Source organism: Diabrotica virgifera, chromosome 5 (assembly GCF_917563875.1).
Source record: "Diabrotica virgifera virgifera chromosome 5, PGI_DIABVI_V3a".
Taxonomy (NCBI): domain Eukaryota; kingdom Metazoa; phylum Arthropoda; class Insecta; order Coleoptera; family Chrysomelidae; genus Diabrotica; species Diabrotica virgifera.
The window spans coordinates 203,840,178-203,853,670 of NC_065447.1; the positions used below are offsets into that span (position 1 = coordinate 203,840,178).

A 13,493-nucleotide genomic window follows, 5' to 3' on the forward strand; every position below is an offset into this window, starting at 1 on the left:
CCATTTTCAACTTTTCGACAAAAAATGTAGAAACTGAAATTGTTGAAAATGCGATTTTGTATAATTTCGTTTATTATAATTTTTTTCGTGCGGTCCATATTTTCCGAGTTATGGGGAAAAACAGTGACAGTTAAGAGGATCGGTACGTATTTTCGGCTGCAATGCTATTCAAATGGGGATTCATTTTTTTCGAAACCTGAGAAAACTAATAAGTATTTTTGAAAAATTTAAACGCAGAATGAAAGATTACGTTATTAGCGAGGGCCGAAAGTCCCTGAGAACTTCTATAATGTTTATTTTAATAAGTTACAGGGGTGAAAAACTAAGAGAAAATTTAGTGTGATTTTTAATTTCAAATATATCATTCAAAATAAACTTTTTATTTATTCTAAGGGACTTTCGGCCCTTGGTAATAATTTAGTCTTTCATTCTGCGTTTAAATTTTTCAAAAATATTTATTGGTTTTTTCAGGATTCGAAAAAAATGAACACAATGCGTGGCAATATTTTCCAAATCTATCTTTGTCTTACAACGCACTCAGCCGAATATAATATTGTCAGCATATATTGTCAGTCAGACACTGACAATCAGTGACAATTTTAAATATTTGACATTGCATCCGGAATATGTTGAGTTATTGATTAAATATTATTATTTTTTTTTTTATTTACATAAAGTACCTCGACAACTATGGCCATTGGTACTATATTATTGATATATAGTGTATTTGATAAATAATTGATTTAAGACGTGAAATTAATAAAAAGTTATTTATTGTGTATTATTTGTGGAACATCCAAGCAGAGAATACATCAGGATAATATATTCTGTGATCCAAGTATTTTGTTGTTAAAGATGTTCAAAATTGTAAGCGTTCCATAACAATATATTATTAAAAAATCACTTTAACACTTTTCCTCTTTTCTCGATTGAGTATTAGTCTTTGTTGTACAAATAAATTATTACAATCACTGAATACATAGTTAGTGAAAAAATTATCACATTTATTAACTGAATTAATAATTTGCAATTATAAAAATAACAGTTCTCCAAGAACATTCAAAACCCATCTCTTTAAATTAATGATGACATTTTCAAGTATTTAGAATGACATTCTAGTAATGTTTACCTATCCAAACCAGTGTGAATTTTACTACACGTAATTTGCCGTGTAAAGACAGAAAAAGTAGGGATACACGTAAAATATTTGCGAATTATGTACCCATAGCCTTAAAGCATAATTATTGATTTATTGAATTATCTCGTTTATTATTACTTTTACAACAAATTTTAACCTATACAAAAATGTAGAGAATTAGATTTTGTACAATTTTGATCTTTCATTTTTTTGATAAAATCAATATTGAAAGGTAGTACGTATGCGGTAAAGGCGCGAGCGTAAGACCCGATTGATTTTAAAGCAATTGTTTTTGTTCAATATCTTCCCCATTTTCAACTTTTCGACAAAAAGTGTAAGGACTGAAATTGTTGCAATTACGATTTACTACAATTTTTTGAAAGATCCAGTGGCGGGTCTAAGAGGGGGGGATGGGAAAATTCCCCCCAACGGGGTCCAAAATTAAAAAAAAAATTGTTGAAATATTAAAATATGTTAGCTGACATGAAACTTAATTATCGACAGACAAATTCAACCAATAAAACCAGCTAGTTAATAAAATTAAGTGAACTTATTGTATATATGTAAGTAATTATTTATGTCTTTTATGTACTTAGTTTGGTTGGTGTTTCATTGTAGGTTTCAAAAATTGTATAAAATATAATTCTCTTTATTTTTGTTTATGTACAATTATTTCGTAAAGTTAATAATAAATGAGACAATTCAATAATTATGCTTCCCCTCCGCTTCCACTATTTTCCTACTTAACTCGGAAAATATGGATCGCATAAAAAAATTGTGGAAAAGAAATTGTAGGAAATTGCGTTTCCAACAATTTTAGTTCCTACGGTTTTTGTCGAAAAGTTGGAAATGGCGGAGATATTAAGAGGATCGGTACGTTTTTTCGGCTGCAATGTTATTCAAATGGGGATTCATTTTTTTCGAATCCTGAGAAAACTAATAAGTATTTTTAAAAAATTTAAACGCAGAATGAAAGATTGCGTTATTAGCGAGGGCCGAAAGTCCCTGAGAACTTCTATAATGTTTATTTTAATAAGTTACAGGGGTGAAAAACTAAGAGAAAATTTAGTGTTATTTTTAATTTCAAATATCTCATTCAAAATAAACTTTTTATTTATTCTAAGGGACTTTCGGCCCTCGGTAATAATTTAGTCTTTCATTCTGCGTTTAGATTTTTCAAAAATATTTATTGGTTTTTTCAGGATTCGAAAAAAACGAACACAATGTCCGTGGTAATTTTCCAAATCTATCTTTGTCATACAACGCACTCAGTCGAATAGAATATTGTCAGTCAGACACTGACAATCAGCAAATATTACCCTTCTATTTGCAATCAGTGACAATTTTAAATAATTAATTGATATGAATCGGGAATATTTTGAATTGTTGATTAAATAACATCGATATATAGTGTATTTGATAAATAAATGATTTAAAAGGTGAACTTTATAAAAAGTTATTTATTGTGTATTATTTATGGAAGATAGAAGCAGAAAATACATCAAGATATATTCTGTGATCCAAGTATTTTGTTGTTACAGATGTTCAAAATTGTAAGCGTTCCATTTATTAAAAAAGTTTCCGTTAAAAGTTATTCCGTTTATTAAAAAATCACTTTAACACTTTTCCTCTTTTCTCGATTGAGTATTAGTTTTTGTTGTAGGTACATATAAATTATTACAATCACTGAATACATAGCTAGTGAAAAAATTATCACATTTATTAACTGAATTAATAATTTGCAATTACACAAAAAATAACAGTTATCCAAGAACATTCAAAAGCCATCTCTTTAAGCTAGTTATGATATTGTCAAGTAGAATGACATTCTAGTAATATGTACACTTCGCGTCAAAAAAAAACTGGTACAACTCTTATAACCGAAAATCGTGTTTTTCAAGTTGTGTAAGTTGATCTTGTCAAATGTGTCATTCTAATTTCTAGGGCAACGTTGCCAGTTCAAGGAAAATATGATATCAAACTAGGTAAAAACGGGGCTGTGCGACAGACCGCATTTTTTAATATACTAAAAACTAAAACAATTATTGTAATTTTCCTTCATCTCAATTAAGTATCCATATCCATACATTGATTCGTGTTTTATTATAATTTATGAAAATATTTCAATTCAAAAATGTTTATAGATAATAATTCTTGACATGACTTTAATTTATTATATTTAACGTCAAATCGAGAGGTGTGATTGGTTTCTCGTAAATTCTAGGACAAAACTGCATTAAGTTGTGTAGAATAAATAAAACACACTGGAAAAATTAAAAATTTAATTTGAAATTAATACAAAGTGAATAACTTTTACAGTGAACAAGTGTGGAATTTAAATATAATATGTATTACAATTCGAAATATACATTTTAAACGCTATTTTTTTTGTATTTAGATTTAGTGCAATTCCGTTATCTGTGATGGCAACAACGACGTGATTCACGAACAATAATTGTCAGTCTGAACACAGGTTTACATTGGGAAAAAAAAGTGTACCAGTTTTATATGACGCGAAGTGTACATATCCATACCAGTGTTAATTTTACTACACGTAATTTGCCATGTAAAGACAGAAAAGGTAGGGATAGCCGTAAAATATTTGCGAATTATGTAGCCATAGCCTTAAGCAACAACGGTTCTCCTTTAAAATCAATATGGCGGCTAATGCAACTGCGGAATTCAGTCGAGATTTTAAATTTACACTACTATTGATCTCCCCTAAAAGATAGAATTATAAAATTTGGGGCAGCTCGGAAAAAAGATTCAATTCAGTAATTATGCTCCCCGACCACTTTTTACTATTTTCCCTTTTGTCGAAAAGTTGAAAATGGCGGAGATATTGAGCAAACACGGTTCTCGTTTAAAATCAAGATGGCGGCTAACGCAATGGAGGAATTCAGTCGAGATTTTAAATTTACACTACTATTGACCCCCCTAAAGATTAAAAAAATAAAATTTGGGACAGCTCCTAATGCAAGGTTAGGCCTATTATTCGTCTAACCCGACTGAACTAATATTACAATGTCAAAAAAATCTCTTGTGTATACCCTATATACTTATCTTTATTCCAACAGGTCTAAACCAAGAAGGTGAGAGAGAGAGCCCCCTCTCACCTTCCATTCAGTTGATGTGTTTATTCACTTATTATTCTGTTTAGTACCCAGTTATATTTTCGATTTTGGATGTGTCTTATGTTTTATGTCTAAAGGTGTCTTTCTAGGTATTCTATCTAGGTACTACCTTTATTTTCCAATATCTTTTTGATTTTTGATTTTCCGGCTTAGCTTCTGCATTATATTTTATGCCAGGTATATAATATAGACAAGATATGTCATGTAGATTCTGATTTAGTCCCAGTTGAGTGAACCGTTTTAAAAAGTTATGCCTTATAGATTCTGATTATTGATTTGGTTTCAGTTGATTAAACTGTTTGAAAGTTGAATTTGTATTTGATGCTAAAATATCTGTACTTACCAATAAACATAACATGTAAGATCAATGAGGAGGTTATTCACTGAATTACATTCATCCATATTTAGACCCCCCAATTGTATCCATGCAGATGCGCATCTTGATGCATTTAGGTAAGTTGTTAAGTTACCCATGTTAAATCTATAAACAAATATGTACTTAAAGTTTTTTACATGATAATTATATGTTAGTTACTAAATACATATTTTATTTACCCATTCATTAGTACAATTCCATTTATTTTCAATGTAAATGTTGTTTAATAGATCATGAAATTATGTCTACAATTAGCATTCTATAGTTTTCTAAGTATATAAAGTATATCCCAAAAGTAACCTACTTTTGTTCATAACTTCTCATCAAAACATTCCAGCGTCTTCTCTGGGATACGAGCGTAATTAGCAACTCTTCAGTAGTGTTTAGTGCATAATAGCTTGCTTTTGTTTACATTGTCTTTTGAGTTCGTTGCAATTTATTATCGCTTTAAATAAGAGATGCAAACAACAAATTTGCATAGTTTTGCCTTGAAGACATTATGGCTGCACATATGTCTTCATATGGAAAAAATCCATATTCATAATATGGATTAAATTATGGAATTTATGGAATTTATGGAATTATGGATTAATTATGGAATAAATCCATAATCCAAATTCATATATCAAAAGTAATTTGTTGCACAACGAAATAAGTTTTTCATTTAACATTAGGTATCTACTATATATCTTTCTTGTATTTCTTTCCCATTTGCTTTGTTTCACCTTTTACGTGACTATACTACATTCGCTCTCGCGAGATTTTTTTTGACACTGACGTTAGTAATTTCTTTTTTGAAAAATTCAGTTGTCAGAAGTGACTGGAAATTACTACAAAACCAACGCACCTGCTCATATCCAATATTATTAATAGTAAACAGACATAAAAATAACATAAACCTTACGCCAATCAATATTTATTTATTTAAACCATTATAATGTATTGATAGCAAATGAGAAAATTATTTATTGTACAAAATAAAAATATTTTGTAGAAATAAACTTCACAAAATTTTATGAGTTTAGTAGACACTCCCACTATTTCTAATAATTCTTCTTTTTTTAATGAAAGATTAAGTTGATTTGAGTTGATTTTAGCAGTTAATAGTGTGAGGTAGGAATTTTTGTGTTGTACGTTTCCTATTCCGAATGTCTCAAAAAAAATCTCGCGAGAGCGAATGTAGTATACCTATTTTTTATGTGACTGTTTTTTCACTTTTTCTTTATTACACATACCATAATCGATGTTCCTCTTATACCGGAAGGTGTCGAGGTTTTTTTCTTTATTACACTCACCGGCACAAATCCGCCACCCAAAATTTTTGATTAAGTTTGACAATTTATAACTTTATTATTTGTGCTCCGATTTTCAAGATTCTTGCACCAGTTTGTAGGTACATGTATTGATATCGTTTGGTAATATTCGGGCACCAACAAAATTTTGCTTGCATGGCATTATACAGGGGTGAATGGAAGCGTTGTATTTTCTCCTAACTTTAAAAAAATCTGTGGAAAAATGGAAGAGCTGCTTTTGTTTTATAGTCCTGTTATAGTATCCCGGGGGCATCACTAAAATTTTGTTTTTTGAATTACCCGAATATCTATTTTATTGTAAGAGCTGTACCATTATTTGTAAATAAAAACACTGATTGGCTCATAAAATAGAGGTTGGATTGATAAGATTAGAATGACTCGCATGCAGTCCAGATCTCAATCCTATTGAGCATTTATGGGATGAACTAAAAAAATCTATTCGCCGTCATCCTCGGCCTCCAGAGGTACAGTTATGGCCCTGGTAGAGGAATATCGGGCTATTCCCCAGGCCAGAATAACACATCTTTGTTCGATGCCAAACAGATTGCTAGCAGTCGTTGCTGCAAGAGGTGGACATACCCGCTATTGAATTGTTTTGTTTTATTGTTAATTTTGTTTTGTTTTGTTAATTTTATTGCGTTTGATATTTTTAATTAAATAAACCTTCAAAGCAGTATTTCTATTTACAACTCTTACAAAAAAAGAGATATTCGGATAATTCAAAAACAAAAACTTAGTGATACCTCCAGTATACTAATAAAGGAGTATGCAGCAAAATAAACCCTTCAATTTTTCCACAGAATTTTTTAAAGTTAGGAGAAAATAAAATGTTTCCATTCGCCCCCGTATAATGCCATCTAAGCAAAAATTTTTTTTATCGGAGTAATAACAAACGACATCAATACATGTACCTACAAACTGATGCAATAATTTTGAAAATCGGAGTAAAAATAATAAAGTTATAGATTGTCAAACTTAATCAAAAATTTTGGGTGGCGGAATTTTTTGCCGCGTAAAAAATTACAATTAATATTATATTTACCCTGCAGCAGGTATGGGCATCAAACACATTTCCACGACTGTTAATATATCCTTTGAAACATCCTGAAGAACCTGCCTGACTCTATTCCTTTGGTTCAAAGCCAATGTAGTTCTTTGAAACTGAAAGCATAGTAGATATTATTTTCAACTATTATATAATTTAAAAAATAACGCACAAATTTTCAACACTGTTTATTGGATGAAAAACATCTACCAGAACAACACAATTAAAGAAGAAGTAGAAGATGCACTGACCCAATTGAAGCTGGCAATGGGATAAGACAGGGGGATTCCCTGAGTTATTTATTGTTCAACCTGCTCGTGGATGAAATAATAAAAAAAGTAAAACCTAAAAAAGATACCAAATGGGAGCAAAACAACTTGAAATAATCTGCTATGCGGACGATGTAATACTAATCTCTCAAAGTGAAGATGATTTGCAACATATGCTGCACTAATTTAATATACCCGCCCGAAAATTTAACATGTTAATTTTCCCAAAAAAGACATGGCTATAAAAACAAATCTAATAAGATATTATAGCTGGAGGATCAGATAATAGTACAAGTGATTTAGTTTAAATATTACCTAGGCATCACACTATCTAGCTACGGAAAGTTCGAAGCAGAAGTGGAAGATCCAGTGAATAGAACAAACAGAGCCGCAAGTTGCCTGAATGACACAATATGGAGAAAAAAAAATATCGGAAAAGAAATGAAAGCCAGAATTTACAAAACAATCATATGCGTCAGAAACACTACCTGACACAGAGGGGACAAAAATATTGCTCAAAACAGCAGAGATGAAAACCCTTCGAATAATCGATGGTATGACACTATGGGGTAGAGCTAGAAGTACAGATACATGACAGAGATGCAAGGTGGAGAATATTAACAACTGGGTAAGAAACAGAAGAGTAGAATTGAATGACCAAATAAGCCAAATTACAACAGATTAGTAAGGATAGTTGCTGAGGAAGAACTTGAAGAATCAGCATGTAGTCAGTGAATGGACAGTCCTAGCCGAGTTTACTACACGAGCAGTTGAAACGGAGGTAGTTTCAGGTACTTTAAAAGTTGAAGATTAAAGATCCTTCAATAAAATTTAAACTTTAACAAAAATCCTACATACATTCAAAGAGCTTTAACAATTTTCTTAACGAAGATCTGAAGATTTATGAAAAAGATATTAACGAAGATTTTCTGCAATATGTGAAGAAATATCAAAGTGCTAAGGGAATATCAACTACATCTTGCTCCAAAAGTATTTAATCACTTGCCGAACATATACAAGATATATTTTAATACTCTTAATTCATTAAGTATGGTAAAATCTATATTCAAAAAGTATGTATTGAACCTTGATCGTAATATTGTACATAAGTTATTTGATTGACTTAACAAGTGAATGAAATTTAAAAAAAATAAAATAAAAATGATAAAAAAAAGAATGTTTGCAATACAGTGGTTTGTTAAATTTACCCAGTTCCTTTATTTATAATATAAAAAAATAAAAGAAAATAAATAAATACATGTAAGATCATAGAATGTTTGTACCTTGGCATTTAGTATACACATACTATATTCAATAACTAAACATTGTCACACACTATCCCCGTGTTCGACCAATAGGTTTTAACGGGTAGTGAGTAAATGTTTCTTTATTTTCCAGGATTAACATGTAAAGTTAAAATGTAGAATGTAATAATGTAAAACGTAGAATATAAAGTTAAAATGTATGTATTTAATTCTTGTACTGTGAAATTAATAAACATTATTATTATTATTATTTTGAAAAGCTATTTATCAGAAAAAAATCAGTTCATTGGGTTTCTCACTGCTTTGTTACTGAGCAGAAGAAAAACTTCACTGTCAAAAGTAATGCATTTCTTTTTCAAATGAATAAATAAATGTGTTTAAATATTATTCTAAATTAGTGACGGCCTCAATCAGGCAGACAACCCCAACCATTGTCTACTGCAATCACAGACGAGACTAGGACAAAATAATTCCAGACCATGGTTCAGAAAACAAGGTATCATTACACTAGCCAGTTGTTTTAAAAAATTTGTATCTTAATTACCAGAGTATTTTAAAATAGAATAAAATGTTGGTTGATAATACAGATATCTAAAGATTATATTGACACTAAAGAGCAATAACAATTTTTCAATAAAAACAAAAAATGCATATTATTTTATAATATATTTAACACAATATAACTTTATAAAATAAACACAATATAAGTTATAAATTCCAATAAATAAACACAACAAATGCGCTAATGTTACTGTCACTGAAAATGATAAACGTCAAAATTCATAGTAAACAAGGTATCAAAGAGATGTCGTATTGTCTATCCTTGTTTAACTTATGCTGGTTTCTATGGACAAGCAATTTAATTTTGTGATACTAATTTCTAAATAAAAATATAAGTAAAAAAGAGACCTAGTATAAAAAGAAATCCGTGAATAATTCCATGCTTTAAACATATATAATGGAAGAACTATATTAGGCTTATGGTGATAATACTAACCTCTTCAGGTATCACAGTTAGAATTTCTAATAATATCCAAATTACTCTCTCTGGTTCAACATTTGGTAGATATTGTGGTTGAAAACTTGATACTAGCTCTTCAAATGCTTTTGGCCAGTGGTTTGGTACAGTATGAATTATATAAGCAGATAGCTACAAAATCATTTACATTTAAATAGGAACACATATATAATCTTTATTATTAATGTTTTGACTTCCAAACCAGAAGCAGTGGTCTTTCAACAGATTGGTTACTGAACACACCTATAGACACCTACAGTGTATGGGTTCCGTTTATCAAAAAAAAAAAAAAAAATGTTAGCACCAACTTGGCACCAACCAATGATATTAAAAAATGATGTTGGTTGCTGAACAGAACTATAGGTAGGGTTACCATAATTTATTAAGACCAAATCCGGACAGGGTAGTCCAAGTAAAAAAAACCTATCCTTGCCCTTGCCTTTTGATACCCCCAAAATTAGTATTGGTATCATCAGCACAAAGGCAAACTACTTTTGAATGAATAGAGTACTTTTTAATACATTTTAAAACATGTTCTACTGAAAGATCAGATGTTTCACCCGGAAGTTCATCAAAAAATAAAAGTTTCACATTGATACCTTCATTTTGCTTAAAATAACGAACACATACCAGAGTCAGTTTGATTTCGTTTCTGTTTGAACTATCAATTTTAACCGTAATAAAATTTGCATCTTTGAGATCTTCGAGTAATTTGTTAAATATGTTTTTTAAATAAGTATTTTTTTAGTAAAGAAAAAAATCCGGACATTTCCCATATCCGGACGCCAATCTGGACATGTCTTTCAAATCCGGACTGTCCGGACGTATGGTAATACTAACTATAGGTGAGCTTTTGGCTTCTCGTTAGGATGCTGAACACACCTATAGGCATGCTGCGTATGGGTTCCATTTATCAAAAGAAGAAAAAATGTTAGCACAAACAAGTGATATTAAAAAAATTTTTGGCAATCAACCTGTTACCAAATTTTGCCAATGTGCAACAGATTTTGAAGTAAAAACATAACTTTTACAAAAGATTTTATATAATTGAAGTATCATCAAAGCATGTGAAAACTGGATACTAAATCACAGGCATACTAAGTTTTAGGTATGGTACTGGGTTACAGAGCCAGATAGCTCTAGGTTCGATCCTGGACACAAAGCCAGAAATTTTTAAATTTCTAATTTATCTGAGCCACCACTGTGCTTAGGAAGGCGCATATAGTTGTAGGTCCTTGCTATGTAAGTTGTTGTAATACTCAGCTCAGTCAGATGATTACAAGAATGGTGGATGTATACTAAATCAAGTGGCTGCAATATGACCAGTTATACCACCAGATTCTCACTCACTACAAAAATCATAAAACCTTATCATATTACTCAAAATCCTCTAGCATTACTATAAAATGGAGCATATAAATAACTTCTATACTAATGAAGTTTAATAAGATTAATTTAGTATTAGGATATAATTAGGATATAAGTATTAGATTAAGAAGTAAGGAATTATCGTCATTCCAAAGCTGGGAAATGGTATGCTGATTATAAAACATGGACAGATCTATACAGACAGCTATAGGCCTAGTTCATCCTTCTTTATTTTTGAGGCTACAGAGTAAATATTGCTCTACCAAAGCATTGAATATTAAGTGATTAATCATTTTTACTGCATCATACTCAATATTCTTAAGAAATTATCTGAGAAAAGCCCAAAGTCTATGGAGATCAACAAAAAGGATCAAAGAATCAAATGATGTGTTAAACTCTACTAACATCATATTATAAAGAACAGAAATTGCCCTAATTAGAAATATATAACAACAAAAATTGTATGCACCTTTGGATATGTAGTAAATATTATACAGTGGAACCTTGAATATCCGTCTCTCCATTAACCGTCACCTCTGTTAACTGTCAGGGTACATACAGAAGTTGAATTTACTACATAAGCAAAAATTTCAATGTAAAAAAATGAAAAAAAAAGTTAATTTGATTTGTGATGAGGACACAAACGGCTATCCATTGCTGACAGATAAAGAAATCGTTGAAATGGCAACAAAGGTGGACCAAACAGATTCACAAGACTTGGAATTTTACTGTAGCTATGTTGATGAACCTATTGTAACGGACAAAGATTTGCGTAAATAATCTAGAGAAGCTGCAACGCATAATATGCAATAATTCATCGAGTGGTATTCTCAAAAAGAAGAAGCCAATAAATTAGATTGCATGATCTTGTGCCGACTAAAAAATTCAGCCGTCGCAAAATGTGAAGCAACAGTAAAACAAACAAAGATTTCAGAATATTTTAAATTGATTCGATTGTACAAATACATCTCTTATATTGTCAAACAAACCATACAAATGAAATTTGAGAGTCGTACTATGAATTTTTAATTTTTTTAATGTTCTGTTAACCGTCTTTTCGATTATCCATCATACCCTTGGTCCAGTGCCCTGACGGATAATCGAGGTTCTACTGTATACTGAATCAGATCTACATTACCGTAATACAAAGACGATTTAAAATAATTTTTGGGCCACTGGCATAACTAATTATGGAATCTAAAATTCTTTTCTTCAACAATTCATAATGATCTTCAGGAATTTCATTCCAATGCTTCATAAGTTTTGTGTGAAGTGTGGTAGCAGCAAAAAATTGAACTTCAGAACTCTAAAAAACAAATACAACATTAAAACAGTAATAGTACAAATAATACTGCAGTAATAAAAATTAACTCATACTAGAAACAATAAGTAAAATGAGGCTATGACGCAGATGACATGCAACGGTAAGTATATTGGACGGGACTGTATATTAATTTGAAAACTGCTGAACATTCATATACTTCTGTGATATCCTAGAGTTGATAATCTACGTTGGAATGGGCTAATTTTAAACTATCAAATGTCTGTTAATAAACATAGGTAGTCATGAAATAAAATATTTAAGACATATATCCGGTGAATGTATCATGTGCAAAACCTCTAATGGCTAAAATTGAAGCCACTTGTTATTTTATAATTCAGGGGCAGTAGAAACTGGGGTTCCGAAACTGTTTTCTTGTGACCTAGATAGACTTTAAGTTAGATATTGTTATATATTGGATTAACCTTTTGACTGCCACCCACAATAAGAGGTTATTCTCCATATGGCAGCGAAATATTAGACCCATAAGATGAATCGTATGAAGAACACGAGAGTTGTGTTGCCGGCACATAAACAAAGTTTGTCAAAATGTGAGAGGCGCGTTGCTAGCAGTCAATAGGTTAAGAAGAAACTATCTAGTCACAAATGGATGCAAAAAATAATGAACAGACATGAATGGACACACCTAAGGGAGGGTTACATCTCACGATGGATGGTACACCTATTGACACTGGTGAGAAACTATAGGAGATTAAGCATACAGTAGAAACTGGTGGGGTATATGATACCGCACCAAAATAAAAGGAAATATATCAACATTTAACAATTATGCAATAGACTGGGCCCTTTACTGGTTCAACACTTGTGTTGACTTCTTGAATAGAATTTTTGAGCTAATAGCCTTCTATAAATAAATAAATAAATAAATAATCATTTTAGCTTTATATCAGACATCTCATTTTACATAGACGCTACAAGTAAGGATTATTGATATGTAATAATTTTAAAAACTTTACTCTTTGAGGATTAAGAAGTTCCCAAACAAAACTCCATGCAAGGGGAGAATTTTGAGCTTCTGTTAACCACTGATGTGCTTCTGCTTGTTGATGAGCTTCAGTCCGATAAAATAAAGTAACCGCTTTTTCTAAATTATCTGCTGTAAATTCCATTTTACTGCTTTATAGATTTTCAGAATTTCAATATAAAAACATAAATATTTTTTTAGCTTTCAACATTCTCCCACAACTCCACAACCTCAAAATTTTTGACAGCGATTTCGGATTTT

At 30.8% G+C, this 13,493-nt stretch overlaps 1 protein-coding gene across 1 annotated transcript in view; it reads right to left on the reverse strand.

Moving 5' to 3' along the window:
- LOC126885261 (importin-13) overlaps window positions 1-13,473 on the reverse strand; it is a 76,516-nt gene extending 63,043 nt beyond the window's left edge. The window contains exons 1-5 of the mRNA XM_050651747.1: window positions 13,225-13,473; window positions 12,065-12,232; window positions 9,538-9,690; window positions 7,004-7,122; window positions 4,616-4,753 (exon numbers count right to left, since the gene is read on the reverse strand). Coding sequence (XP_050507704.1) covers window positions 4,616-4,753; window positions 7,004-7,122; window positions 9,538-9,690; window positions 12,065-12,232; window positions 13,225-13,377 — 731 coding nt within the window. The 5' untranslated portion in view covers window positions 13,378-13,473. The remainder of the gene's footprint in view (window positions 1-4,615; window positions 4,754-7,003; window positions 7,123-9,537; window positions 9,691-12,064; window positions 12,233-13,224) is intronic.
- Window positions 13,474-13,493: the final 20 nt, after the last annotated feature.